This window comes from Columba livia, chromosome 9, assembly GCF_036013475.1.
Source record: "Columba livia isolate bColLiv1 breed racing homer chromosome 9, bColLiv1.pat.W.v2, whole genome shotgun sequence".
NCBI lineage: Eukaryota > Metazoa > Chordata > Aves > Columbiformes > Columbidae > Columba > Columba livia.
The window spans coordinates 10,437,579-10,451,851 of record NC_088610.1 but is presented as its reverse complement, the minus strand read 5'-3'; the positions used below and the strand labels follow the sequence as shown (position 1 = coordinate 10,451,851).

Below are 14,273 nucleotides of genomic sequence, written 5' to 3'. Positions count from 1 at the left end.
ATCAAAAAAACCACAGAAATCAATTGCAAAATCCCCATAGTGTTTCATGAGCTTTGAGTCACACTCAGGGTAGAAAATTACCCAAACCACTAGCCTGTAGGGGATCAGAAAAGAATGTGGTCCTTTCAGATAATTTTACTGACGACTTTCTTCAGGCTCTTTTCTACATATGGTAACGTAAGACCTGTTACCATATCCAACTGAAGAAAAGACACCTCATATATCTAAACATCTCCTAGTGGCCTAAGATGGCATTGGCAGGTCAAATTCAACTATGGTATAATTCAACTGAGCCAATGAAGCTATACCAAAGAAGGACTTACTGAGCTGGCACAAGTATCTACTTTCTGTATTTACTGTAAGAAGTTTTTACCTTTTTAGAAATGTCTGTAATTTATTTTGGAGATGAATATGTTTCCACCAGGTCAGAGTGAATCCAATGAAAAAGGACACCTGACAACCCCTAGGCCTTTTTCTCCCGTGAGATGGGTATGGAGGTGGAACTACCCACTCTGTAGAGGGTTCTTTTATTAAATGTGAACTTCACATAAGAATATATTATTTTCAACCTCAGAAATATTTACCAAAAAATCAGGGATCATGATCTACTGGACAAAAGGAAAACAGTCACAGCCCTAAAAGCCGGAGAAGACCGGGCCATACTCCTCGGGCTGGCCATGATGGTGTGCTCTATCATGATGTACTTTCTCCTGGGAATCACCCTGCTGCGGTCTTACATGCAAAGGTAATTTCATTATGGTTACCCTAATCTCTCACTTTCTGCTCCAGCTGACTTTCCATGACTACTTGTTTTAACTCTTTTCATTAAAGGTTTATTTTTTTTCCTTTGGTTAACATAGCTCTGATTCTGCATTTCCTTATCCTGGTATAAACTAGGCATAGCTACAGTGAAAGGGAGTTGAGTAATAGGCACATTAGTGAGGGAAGAATTAGGTCCCTGTTTGAGGAAATCTTGATCCATAGGCTTTAGACTTGCCACAGTTTAACACCAGTATGATATCCATATCAGCTGGTCAGGAGTCTGTTGAACCCTGCAAACCTCTCAGGGGCTGTTGCTGCAAAGCCCAAACTTGGGAGAGAAGAGCAAAAATATTTAGCAGCCTCAAGAAACAACACACTTTCAAATGAAAAATAGAGAATTAATTTAGGAAAGAAATGAAACTGCTTTGTAGCATGTAGCTTTCCATGTAGGTTATTACTTTCATTTTAACAAGTGAAATCCTCCTGAAATACAGTCATTTGCTGGAAGTGAAAGATCATCTTTCATCATTACTACATGGAACTTAATGTTTCTGAGGCTTTCTCTGGCTTCCTTCTCCACCATGGAGCAGAAAGTTTGGCCTGTGATTCATTAGCAGCATCTGAAATTAGTTTTAAAGCATGAGCCCTATTTAAAATCCAGACCAGACTGTAATAAGACTGTCAACAATGTTTTTTCTGCTTCAATCAGTGGAGTTCGGAGAATGAAAAATGTGTAATTGGGAATCAAAACATTAGTTTGTCGTGTCCAAAACTACCCTGAGGCAATGTCCTATACCTGGCACAATTTGGCTTATCCAGCCCTGACTTCTTATTTAGACATGTACAATAAGTGCTTAAAGTACACTGATTCAAATATCCTCAATTATATGGGCATGCCTGCAGGAAAATATTCCCTCTTGACCCTACAATGATAAGGAAAAAGTGGATGGATGAGGATAAACTGTACTGATTCACAGCATCTTATTTATGTGATAAAGGTATTTTTCCCTTTTTAAATCCAGGCAAAGTTTAGCTTTTGAAAGCAGAGATCAAGACTGTTAAGTATCCAAGAGCATTTGCTTTTCTCAATTACTCTCCTAGACCTTTTGGCAATATCAGAGTCAGTTGCAGAGGCTGCTAAATTCAAAATTGCTCATGTATTATAGAAAGAGATGATTTATGTTATAAACGATGTGAAAAATTGCCAGAAGATGTCAAAGCACCTATCAAATATTCCATCTTCACAAGTCCACTGTAGGCAGGTGTTACTTTATTACCCCCATGCATGAATAAAACAGCAGTCAGAAAGGTGAAAGTGAGGAAAAGACAACCCAGGAGCCTTTGCTGTCACTTCTCTTTACACAGCCAGATCATCTTAGGGGTTATGCTCCTTTACAGACAGCAACACTCCTTCCTTAAAATACTGCCTGAGAGGGGGAAAAGAAATCATTTCACTTGATTTCCCCCTAGAAATCATAGCATAACATAATATAAATGTAAAATGGAATATGCAAGCGTAATTACTGCCGAAGTGAAATACCAAGAGAATTAGTTGGACATCTTTGGTATCACCTTGTAAAGCCCTTTACAGGTTTGGGAAGGGGCAGGCAGACCCTCAGCCTGCTCATGGCAAGGGGCAGGCAGTGGGTGGGAGCTGAGGGGACAAACAGAGGTAACAGGGAGCCCTGGGGTGAAACCTGTCCTCAAGCCTGTGAGGGGTCTTACACAGAGCCCTTGCTATGTCCTTCCCACTGCTCTCATCCCTAAGGAAAATACAGCTGTAAATTTTTAAATACATGCAAGAAATCCAAGTGAAAATTGCCAAGGCACCCCCAGGCTTCATCTTCCCAGTTTTAGCCTCTGGTGAGCTAGAGATAAGTCAAAAATCCATCAGAGTAATTACATCAGCTGGCTTAAGTCAGAGAAAAATCAAGCAAGCTGCCACTAGAAAAACCCTTCCTGCAGGTGGAGCAGCATGCAATACCACTTCTGTGCTAGTGTCTTCATATGTACGAACAGACATATCATGGTAATGAAGTTGCCCTTCCAGTCTCTGCTCCATCAACCAAGGTATCATGCCACAAAGCACCACATGTGTTGTGCTCTCTCCAGGAGAAGGCTGCTTGGTTTTCTTCTCTGATATCTCTTCTGCTTCCCTTTGGTGTCAAATATATCTTCTCCAGACTAAAAGTTCCACTTCCCTTTTCATTTATACATAGACAAATGAATCAGGCTTTTTTGTGCCCAAAGCACAAGCTTTGTGTCCTGCAGAATAACACTGTCTGCAACATGTGACATGAGAAAGTCCAGCCTTTGCTCAAGTCCCTGCAACATGTAGCATCTCCTACATGATGCCCCCAGATGGAAAGCCTGAGCTGTGTTTAGTGCTTATTGTCCATTCTCGCCATGCTCTAACGTCTCTTTTTTTCCTATTTAGTGTCTGGACAGAAGAGGCTCAGTGCTCGCTGCTCAATGCATCCATCACAGAAACTTTCAACTGCTCGTTTAGCTGTGGTCCAGACTGCTGGAAAATCTCTCAGTACCCCTGCCTCCAGGTGTACGTTAATCTCACCTCTTCTGGTCAGAAGCTTCTGCTCTACCACACCGAGGAAACAATGAAAATTAATTCTGAGGTAGGAGCATGGAATAAAATTTCTTCCTAAATGGGTTTCTGGAGGGCTCACTTTGTTATACTCATTTCTCACTTTAAAGCAATATAAGGTTTCCAGCTACTGCTTCCCTGGTAAATACAGAGCAGAGAAAGCTGAAAACAGTGCACAAATTGAGCTCACATCTCTGGAGGGGGCAGTTTCCCCTCTGTCCCATGCAGGGAGTGCAGCTCATCCAGCACAGGTTGGTGGCCCCAGGGGATGAAGTCTCCCTTGTCCCTTACCAGTGCAAGCAGTGCTTTGCAGGCACAGGCTAGCACTGAGCATTTGTCACATTGATATTCTCGCAGAGGTGTGGACAAGTCACTTCCCACCCAGGTCTGGCTCTGCGTGATCACAAACACCCCTCACCATGTGCACGGCATATCTGCGGCAGTGAGAATAGAAATGGCCTTATTACTGTGGGGCCAGGCAAGGCAGCAGGGACAGACAAGAGACCTGTGTCTAACAGCAGATGAGTCTCTGTCTCAGTCTCTGGTGACAAACTTCTACGCCCAGAGCATCTCCGCTGAGGTCAGCTGCCCTGCTGGGTTCACAGCACAGCACTTACCCCTGTGGATGGTCTAAAGATGCTGAAAGTTTGCTGAACAGAGACTGCCAAAATAAGAGCAGCAGCACAAAAATAAGAGGCCTGGCTTTTAGGCACACATAAGATAAGGAGTCAGCCAATCTTTCTTGCACAACATCCCTGATTTCAGACATTGAACTGAAAAGATCACTTTTAACAAGTCTGCAGAATAATTCCTGTCTCTGCTTCAGCAAGTACAAAATCCAGCATAACTCCATCCAGGTGGGCTGGAGACAGCTCCTGTCTGGCAGCTATAATGAACACAGTGGATGCACAGACGGCATCTCCTCGCCAGCCCGCAGCCACAGCTGTGTGGCTGACACAGTGCTGTGCATCACAGCCTGCCATGCCACCGCCTCTCACAGGTGGTTATTCGCTCCCTCCGTGTAGCGAGGCAGGATCGGACTAAGAAATATCCCTCTTCCCACCTCTCCTTCCTTGTATGTGCAGCACCTGGGCACCTAAGACCACAAGCTGCAGTGAGCTGGGACACAGCTAAGTCATCAGACTTGCAAGTGTCAGACTTGCGTTAACTACTTAGTTATCCAAGGTCACCAAACCCCAAACTACAGGCGCTTGGCAAAGCACAACCCGTAACAGCAGAGCCCCAGTTCAGGCTGCTGACAACATAACCTATTGTGTTTCTATTTATGGCAGCAATTCAGTATACCAAATTACTTCTGCATATTAAGATGAAGCGATATTAAAATTAGTCAAAGCACGGCATGGTTGCACCGGGCCAGTTATTCTGCTGGATAATTAGCTCCTGTGGCTGAGAGACAAAGTCCTCTGGATCTGAAGTGTGAGATGAAGAAGTGTGTCCCCATCTTCCCCTCCAGTTTGGCATTAGTGCAGAAAGGAGGCACTCACTGTTCATGAAGTCTGTGGTAGGACAGACCCCACCTTCTGCTGGGGCAGAAGCAAAATCCAGTGACACTCATACCACAGTCTGATTAAAACACATCAGATCTGTTATGCCCCACTGGATTCAAATAAATCAAGAGATTCCGCATAAATCTCCACATTCCCTTATTGATGATTTTTACTTGCTGAAATGGACTTTGAAATTCTCCCAGATGCCACCTCCTCTTAATTTGATGTAGGCACAGTTAATACTTCTCCAGCCCAAGGTTGTTTTACAGGTTAAGCTCTGCTCTCGGGAGGATTCCTAGGTTTTCCTGACACGCTGCTGGCTATGTGACTTGAATCCAAACAGTTTTGAATGGAAATTTGCAATGTCTGTAAAACACCTCACTTCTTGTGCCTGTCTGGGATCAGCAGAGACTGTGAGCTCAGATCAGCACAACCCATCTCAGCTCCCTCCCACTCAGCTGGAGAGCAGCCCTGTGCAGCAGGACGAGCAGCCCTGAGCACGGCTGGTTTTGTGATGCTCCAGCTGGGTGCTGGCTATCTCTCTCCATTCACCTACTCAGGTCTGCATTTCCCGTCTTTCTCCTTGATAAATAAATGAAAAAAATATATATTAAAAAAGAAAAAAAAAAAAAAAAAGGCCATCCCTGGCTCACTGAGCCCTGACATTACTGGGGACATCACAGAGTGCAGCGCTTACCCTCCAAGGCCAACAGCAGTGACCTTCAAAAGGTCAGCATCCCTCCCACACCTCCCTGCCTCACTGAGCACCACTGCAAATGCAGAGCAGCATCTGCAGCCCGTCTCTCTCCCCTCCCCACCAGGAAGCACGGATAGAGCAAAATGCACTTTAATTTTAAATAATGATTAATCTCAGATACTTGCTGTCTAACCTGGTTATCGTCCCACAAGGTGTGGTAAGGAGTAGTTGCAATTTATATCAAGATCTACAGCATGCTGCTGCCAGTCTCTGGTGGGAATCAGTGGGAAGTTAATGGATATCAGTCGAGCTGCCTGAGTCTTTCCCAAAAAAGTGCACAAGATTTTTCATGACTTTTCATTGCTCTCGCTGTGCACGCTTTATCTCTAACCCTTAAGAAAAGACCAGTCCCTCATCACTACTACAACCATAGCACCTTAAATGCTTTCACAGGTACAATTTCCTTTCTCAGCTGCCAAAAGGCTGTAGCAGCCTCTGGGAGAGGTGATGGCCAATATCCCCTTGCACTCAGACTGCAGGGCCAAGCTGTCACCCTGAGGAAGGACTGTGGTGTTAAAGCAATTCTACAGGCCCCATTTCAATCTCATACTATATAATTTTAATTCTTTTTGTGTCATCAGAGCTGCTGCTGATTTATACCCATGGTCCATAAGTGAGATAACAAGCAGGCTTTAATCACCAGAATCACCGTTATGCCAGCTATAACTGCCTGGGACTCAGAAATGATGGGGGATCTCATTGTTTCCCGTTGAAGGTTCAGGTATTTATAACCTAGGGAGGAGCTTACCTGGTGTGAGGGGAGCAGCAATGGTTGTTTGCAGTTCCCAGCAGATCTATTTCTGGTCTGGGGCTGGAGAAATCAGTCTGCAGGAATCAGCATTGGGCCAATGCAGACACAAAGCTCCTCCTTCAACCCCTGCTTCAAACCTGTTGCACTTTTCAAAAGAGATGTAAATTGACATCCTGACCATTTTCTTACAAAGATTGCCACAGCACATCTTGTTAAAGTTTCCACGCTCATCATGACAAGGACACACCCCAACCACAGAGATAACACTAGAACCAGGTATTTCACTGCCCATCCTGAACTGCGGGCTTTTCTGGCAATAGCATTTTTGGTGTAATGTCATTGATCTAAACAAAATGGCCCCCAGCTTGCCCAGGAGTGTTGTATGATCTCCATCCTTGGAGATACTCATAACTTGACTGGACAAGTGCCTGAGCAACTCTGCACTGAGTGGGGCATTGGACTGGGCACGTCTAGAAGTAGTTTATATGGGCTACCTATCCACTCCTTTACATTAGAAAAGTAGAGCTGGAAATGTAATAACAAGTTCTCTTTGTAACTGTCTAGTGTGCCTTTCTGGTGATCAACTTGCAAGAAATAGAAGAACCATATTTCTCACACTGTATCACATAATCCTTACTTGAGACAGAGAGCCAGATATTGTTTAGTCTCAGATTTGCAGACTTCCAAGTGTTTGACAATGCAGAGGGGTAACAAAACAGCATACATTTAGTAGTCTGCATTCACAGATACAGTATAAGAATTATGGACATAAAATTCCCTGTCAGGCATTGGAGAAAACTAAATGAAGATTAAAAAAAAATATATCAAAACTTCACATAATCTCTATCCACCTACTTTCTCAGCAATGACCTGTGCAACACAGCAGACATCATTACAGCAGTGCCAGCCCTATGCTGTCCCAGGGATCTCACTGGGAAAGCCAAGTCATGGAAGGAGGCCAGGAGCACCCCACAACCACAACTCAGTGCACATAGCAATTTTGTGCAACAAGGAGCTTCTCAAAGCTGAGGCCAAGATACCTGCAGGAACGCAGGAGAACTGGAATGATGTAGACAGCACGTGGAATAAAGAGCACCCATATCTTGGAGAGCACATAGGAGACCACAGCCTTGAGAGAGAGATGGTTTCAGCACAAGGAGCTTAGCTGAAATGCAAAGCAACTCAACCTGCCTTGCACAACTGCATTTCACAGCTTCATGCTACCAGACCCTCTTGGCATGGGATGCCTAACCAGCCTGATGTGGTTGGTGGCTCTGTGCCATCAGGTGTAGGAGGCAACAGCTCAAGTTCTGCTTCAGCGCCAGGTCTCCTTTGAAAATGCTTGGAAAATATTCAAATTTTAAGGAAGTCAGGCCTTCCCCTGTTGCACTTTTGGGACATTTCCACTGACTTTGAGTCCAGGAATCTGTCGTCATTTGGGCTTTTATGTGCCTGCTGTTTCCTATCAAAGGGGCAGGGCTGGACTCTGGCAAGAATGGCCAAGTCCTCATCCTATCTCCTTGCTCAGGGGTAGTAACAGCTGGAAGTTCAAGAAACAAAAACACATAGAACCAAACTTGCAAGAAAAAATAAGATTCCAAACTCAAAATACTGCTGTTACAACAGTGATAGCACGTAACTTAGTAAAAACAAATGAGATACGCTTCACTGAGAAATTTCCCCTACTTACTAGATTATGACCTATTAAAGAGTCATAAGAGCTGGAAGAGAGCTTGTGGCTTTGGACATTTTAGACAAAGCTGGGCAGAGAACAGCAGAATATCCTGGAGGGAGCAGACCTGCATCAGCAGGAAGATGGATGAGATATTACTGCCCTGATATTTTCCATCTCTAATTTCTAGAGCTCTATGAAATATTCATAATGGCAGTGCTATCACACTCTACCCTTGATGCCCCAATCTGCTAACAGCAGACCATCATTCTGCTGCACTTCATATTCTGTGCTAATATACTTGCCAATCAATCAATCAAATCCCGTTACGAGGTTAATCCTTTGATCATTATTAGGACTAGAGATTTATCACAGTACATTACAAAAAGTTACAACGTGGTCATGAAAAAGAACCAAAGAACATTTATAAAGTATATACATTAAAATAGTAATAACCAAAAGCCATGGGTTGCATTATTTTAACCAAACCATCTTTTTTCCTGTGCAAAACTCACTTTCATTAAATCATCTGGGACCACTTTAGACGCTTGTCCAGGACACACAGGTTCAGCAGCACAGGCAGGAGCATAGAGGGGACCCATGATCACCTCATAACTACCAGGGAACAATAACTTTCTGGGTCTTCCCAGGCACATCCAACAAGAAGTTAAGCAGCAGATTTCCCCCCCCCTGAAGCAGTTCTTGCCTGGTTATGACATTTGATCAAAATCCTGTGCAGGTGCAGAAAACCTTCAGGTGCAGAGGGGTGTAAGTGTCTAGAAGCAAGGAGGGAGTGAGGTGCCCCAGGCTGCTCCCATCAACCCTCTTCCAGAACCAGCAGCAACAACAAAAAATTTAGGTGTTTCTACTCTAGGCCAAAATCCAGATGTTGCTTCAGTCCTTGTATGTCTGCCCACCACATCACACGACTACATTAGTTCCTTGCTAAACAAGGATCAGCATAGTCCAGACATACCACCCTACGTGTCCCATGGAATATCCTCAATGCCTGGACTCCATAAGCTAGTTTTTCAATTAACTTCCCTTTATCATTCTTTGGGAATGCTAGGAGGAAACTGTGTTAGATAGAGCCACCCTCAAATCTTTTTTTTTTCTTCATAACTAAGACTAAAATTGAAGCAACATCTACAGAGAGAAGGAACAGTTGGACTAGTTGGACTTACACTGGGGTCAAGAGCAAAAGCAAGACTAAAAGCCATCCTGGTAGCCAGGCTGATCTTCAGTTAGAGGTTGGATGAAAGCCTTCTGGGTTATGAGGAAGAAAACTGTTTTCTCCTAGGTTATATCTGCCCCTAATCAAGGAATTAGGCCCACAGGAAAATTTGTACGAAGGCCTCTTGTCAGCCTTTTGCTCTGTGAATGAACTCCTGTGCCCACTGCAACCACTTTGATCTGATCCAAGTGAGATCTGAACTACCAGATTTGTTTACAGAGTCAATTACCCATCTAACTATGAGCATATGCATGCCACTTAAGATGAAGAGGTACTTCATCAGCTCCATTTTTGCATGTGTAAATTAGCAATAGTAATACATTCACCTATTACACAAGGCCACTGTACAATTAAGCATTAATGTTTATACAGCACTTGGAGGTTCTCCAATAGGAAATTCTGTAGATATGCAAAATATTGAGTTTTGTCTGTGATAAATTTATTATTAGCATAATAGTATTCCCCTCTTATTATAAAAAGCATAATCATCTTGAGATTTTCCTGCTTGCCACCTGAAAACAGACATTGTATCTGGTTTGGAGATGCATTTTTCTCCCTCTAATTTGTTCACAGTGTTCATACATACCCAAGTGCAGCAAGAATTATGAGGAATCCATGTCACTGGTGAACGTGGTTATGGAAAACTTCAGAAAGTACCAACGTTTCTCCTGCTTCTACGACCCTGAAGGCACTCAGAAGAATGTGATATTAACCAAACTGTACAGCTCCAACGTGCTGTTCCACTCTCTCTTCTGGCCCACTTGCATGATGATCGGCGGGGTCGCCATCGTCGCGATGGTAAAGCTGACTCAATACCTTTCCCTCCTCTGTGAAAGAATCCAAAGGATTAACAGATAAAAACAAAAACTTCACTGAGATCTAATTACAACTAAAATACTGTTTTCTCATTCTTCACCAAAGAACCTTAAGTTTGTAATGTGCAAGTCTGTTATAAGTTCCTTACTATATTCTTATAAGTAGAGCAATAATGCAAAAGCTGTTCTATATGCAAACATGATGTTATTATTATGCAGACAACTGAAAAAAATACTGTTTTGTGTTGATTGTCTATACAATCTTGTTTTATGCTGAGACTAGTACTTTTTTTCTTTTCTACAGCCAGGATAGGGCTCAGTGTGACCATTTGCCAAGCTCAGTCAAATGACATTTTCAATGTAAAGGATTCTGGGGAAATTAACCACTGGACAAAAGGCAGCCAACAACCTGTGCATCACTGAGGTCTAAGATCTGGCTCAGTCCATTCTATTGAATTGTGGCTTTTTTTAATGCAGGCGAAAAAAAGCAGAGAGTTGGCAGAGGGTTTTGGTTTTTTTGGTAAAATGGCATAAAAGGGACATCTTTTGAGGTGAGGATGAGCATACAGTATTTTCAGCCTAAGTAAGACTCAGTGATGCTTTGTGTTAGCTCCACCCAGTTCAGGAGTAAATTTTACCCTATGGTGTTTAAGGTCTTTTGCAAAACAGTTTGGAGTTTTATTTAATGCTATAATTTCCGTCTGTCTTGTCATCATCTTCAACACTTGTAGAAGCTGTAGCCAAAAAAAAAAACAAAAATCACCTTGTTCCATTTTCTACCCCAGTCTGAACCCTATTGATGGAAATGGGACCAGAACACCTTATGTAAAGGTTTTACTCATTTGTCTTGTATTTGCTACCATATCACTGTAAAGAAAAAAAAAAAAAACCACTATCAGCTATTTTTTCATTTTTTACTTCCAACTATTTTAGATTTTTTTACTTGATATATATACAGATATATATATATATATATAAAGAAAAAGCTATATTATACCTAGTTGTGTATTGGAACTTCATTATGGGGTTTTTTTTCCTTTGTTTTTACCAGCTGGAAAGTGAACAGTATAAGTCACATATTTATAACCTTCAGCCTTGGATAATATCATAACATGGAGGAGCAGCACTGCAGGATCTTATCCAATATTCATGATGTTGTTTCAGTCAAAGGTCCCTGTTGCTGTGATATCAGAATTGACAGAAGTCTCATCCAGTTCTACTATAGTTCTATTAACAAAATTGTTAGATAATAATTGCAATACATCTGGAAATCCCTCCTTTATTCAATATGCAGTGCTGGCTGACATGAATTTTGATTTAGAAGGCCCAGGTATAATGATTTATTGGAAAAACTGAAACTGACTAAAATGTTGTCCTATCTGTCAAATATTTACCACAGGGTTCTTGCAAGCATAATTTCATGCACACTATAGTCACGATTTCTGCATAATTTACTTTTATTTTGCAGCAGAAAGCATTCTCTTATGTTTTAAAGACACCCCTCATAGTTTCTCACTTTGCAACTCAGCCTGAAGGACAAAGGCAAGGCAGCTCCTGTGAGCACCCTGTGAACTCACTATCCAATAGCCCAAAGAAACCACTACAGGCCTATTCAAACCCAGAATTTAACACTTCTCCCCCTTCAAAAAGGCTGCAAAGCAAGTATTCTGCCTAATTCATCTCTATATATATTTTTCTGCAATGTAGCATTAAAAATTTCAAGATGTTACAAAACTTTACAAGTCATGCAAGTATAATGTGAGCTGTAAAAAAAATGAGTTCTCAGCAGTGAAAATGAACCTGCAATCTTGTAATCAGTAGTATAATTTTCCTTAGGTAAATAAATGCCTGGAGGGTGGGAGTATAATCAGGGCTTCAAAAATATATAATAAAAATATTAAATTAAATCTTTCAGATTTCAGTATCTTCTGCCTTCAGATCTGGCTTGTTTCATTAGACTTTTCTTTGTAGCTTTTACTTCCAATAAACAAGGAGTGCTGATGCAATAGGGAATTCAGATATTTATTTGCAAAAATACAGTTTTGATCAATCTGCGGGATTTGCAGAAACTGTCATCAGTGGATCTGGGCAGCCTCAGCATCAACGGGACTGGAGTCAAAGTGGTGGACTGACAGCAGTCTTCATTCAACCATCATCTGCCAACAGAAAGCATGACATTCCATGTGCCAGCATGGACAGGGGACACGCCAGCTCTCTTCTGCATGGGTACCACCATGCAGGGACATGGGGATTCCTCATCTGGTGCCCGCAATATGACAGACTCCAGGTTGCAGATGCTCTTCATTCCTACAAAACCTTATTCTGTAGGTTTTACCAAGAAGGAAGGTGTCTAAGTGAGGGCCCCAGAGCCACACAGCCATCTCCAGACAGTCCCAGGTGGCTCCCAAGGTGCATCTCTATCCTTAACAAAGTTGTTTTCTCTTCAAGCAGAGAGGTTTGACCCATGGCCAGTGTTGCCATCCTCATGGATGTCCTTCATCCATCTCCCCATCATCAGCTTGGTCACTGATGCCAAAGGAAGGACTATGCTGCCAACCGTGATTGACAAATCAGAAATGGTGCACAGCCTCACTAGCAAAGAGCTGCAGTGGCCTTTCAACACCATTACTGACACTGACATGGGCCATTTACATGATGTTTACATGGCCTGCAATAAAGTAGCTCTTCAGTTGTGCATGTGACATTTTTGGTGCCTGCATTTGCACATTTTGGTTCTGATGACAGGAAAGCTGATTGTTCCTGACATTTACACATCAAACACTGCTTACAACATGTTGGGCCATAAACATTTCACCAGCACTCCTGTGGGTGAAATATCTTGACGCTGTTGCAGTCTATAATCATTTTGTTGACATTAACAGAGAGATCTGTGGGATAGCAAAACAACTTGAGTAATTGGATGAAGTGAGGTAAAACAATAATTTTAAAGGGAATCATCCATCTGATCACTGGCACAGTTAACCCCTTACTGAAGTGTCAGCACTGTAAATGTGATTTTGACAACTCCTGCTGCCCCAAAGACAGGTCATGTTTCAGAAGGGATGTTACCCTGTGCTATTTCTTTATCTGCTTCCATTTTAACAGCACATTTATCCCTTACAAAAAGAACTGATATTCCTGTAGCCTGCTCAAGAGAATGAGAAGTACACAGTAGCAAAATTCACTGATCAAGTAAATCCACCACGTTTCTGAGGCTGGTGTTGACTCTTCCCACCACAAACATTTCACCTCTTGATATCTGAGCTGGGCTTTCAGGACACCAGGGAACAACCAGTGCCACAAAACCCCTGAATGGAAAAGTGAGATAAGAGAACAGCGGCGCAGTATTCAAAGGCATTATGAGCCTTTGAGTGGCACCCTTATGGGATTTAAAGCATGCATAAGTATTCCGGGTGCCAAATTCACATGGCCTTTTAATAGTTATTTTCTTAATTAGATTATTTATGTCAGGTCTTATTTCTATTCTGGAACATCTAAATCTAAGGCTGAAGTGTGAACATCTCTGCTGTAATACTCTGAAACTTGGCATCTTGTAGCAGACTAACTAAATGCCACCAGCTAGGACAACAGAGAGCTTTTTTTGGTTTAGCTTTTCTAATTGAGGAGATGTCACTATCTCACAAAATGTACCCAGGGTACAAGTGGGAGGACAAGTGTACCCAGCTTCTGTGGAAGACCAAGGGGAACACAGAGAGAAGAGAAAGCTCAGGAAACAAGATCCTGCACATCTCAAAAAGACACAAAAGCAGTCATTTCAAATGTGAGGGACAAAAAGGGGATGAAATCCCAAGTCAAGGCAGGAGATGCTGCTTGGCTTTGCATCCTCATCTCCATCCTTATCACCAGCCACAGAAGAAAAGTTCAAGGGAAGAAGCTGCTGGTATAAGCCTGGTCCAAGCAGACCCCTGTGCCTGTTTAACTACAAAAGCTATGACCTTAGAGCAATATGTGTGTACTACTATAACCTCCAGAAGGAACGGCAATTTCAAGGTAGTAGCATCTTAAAAACTGGTCAGTTAATTTCCCTTAGCATACAGTCATGCCTTATTAAAATAGCAGCAGCCACTCAAGTGGATCGCACCAATATTTTTTCAGCAATACAGCTTCTTCCTTGGACTCACAGACTCAGAACAATAGCATCAGCTCCCCAT

At 42.4% G+C, this 14,273-nt stretch overlaps 1 protein-coding gene across 11 annotated transcripts in view; it reads left to right on the top strand.

Moving 5' to 3' along the window:
- LOC102083677 (calcium-activated potassium channel subunit beta-2) overlaps window positions 1-12,008 on the top strand; it is a 143,669-nt gene extending 131,661 nt beyond the window's left edge. For 7 of the 11 annotated variants that reach the window (XM_021293064.2, XM_021293061.2, XM_021293062.2 and 4 more), the window contains 3 exons: window positions 575-745; window positions 3,200-3,395; window positions 9,860-12,008. In XM_021293064.2, coding sequence (XP_021148739.1) covers window positions 575-745; window positions 3,200-3,395; window positions 9,860-10,144 — 652 coding nt within the window. In that variant the 3' untranslated portion in view covers window positions 10,145-12,008. The remainder of the gene's footprint in view (window positions 1-574; window positions 746-3,199; window positions 3,396-9,859) is intronic. The other 4 variants (XM_005506568.3, XM_065073801.1, XM_065073797.1 and 1 more) reach the window with 1 other exon arrangement.
- Window positions 12,009-14,273: the final 2,265 nt, after the last annotated feature.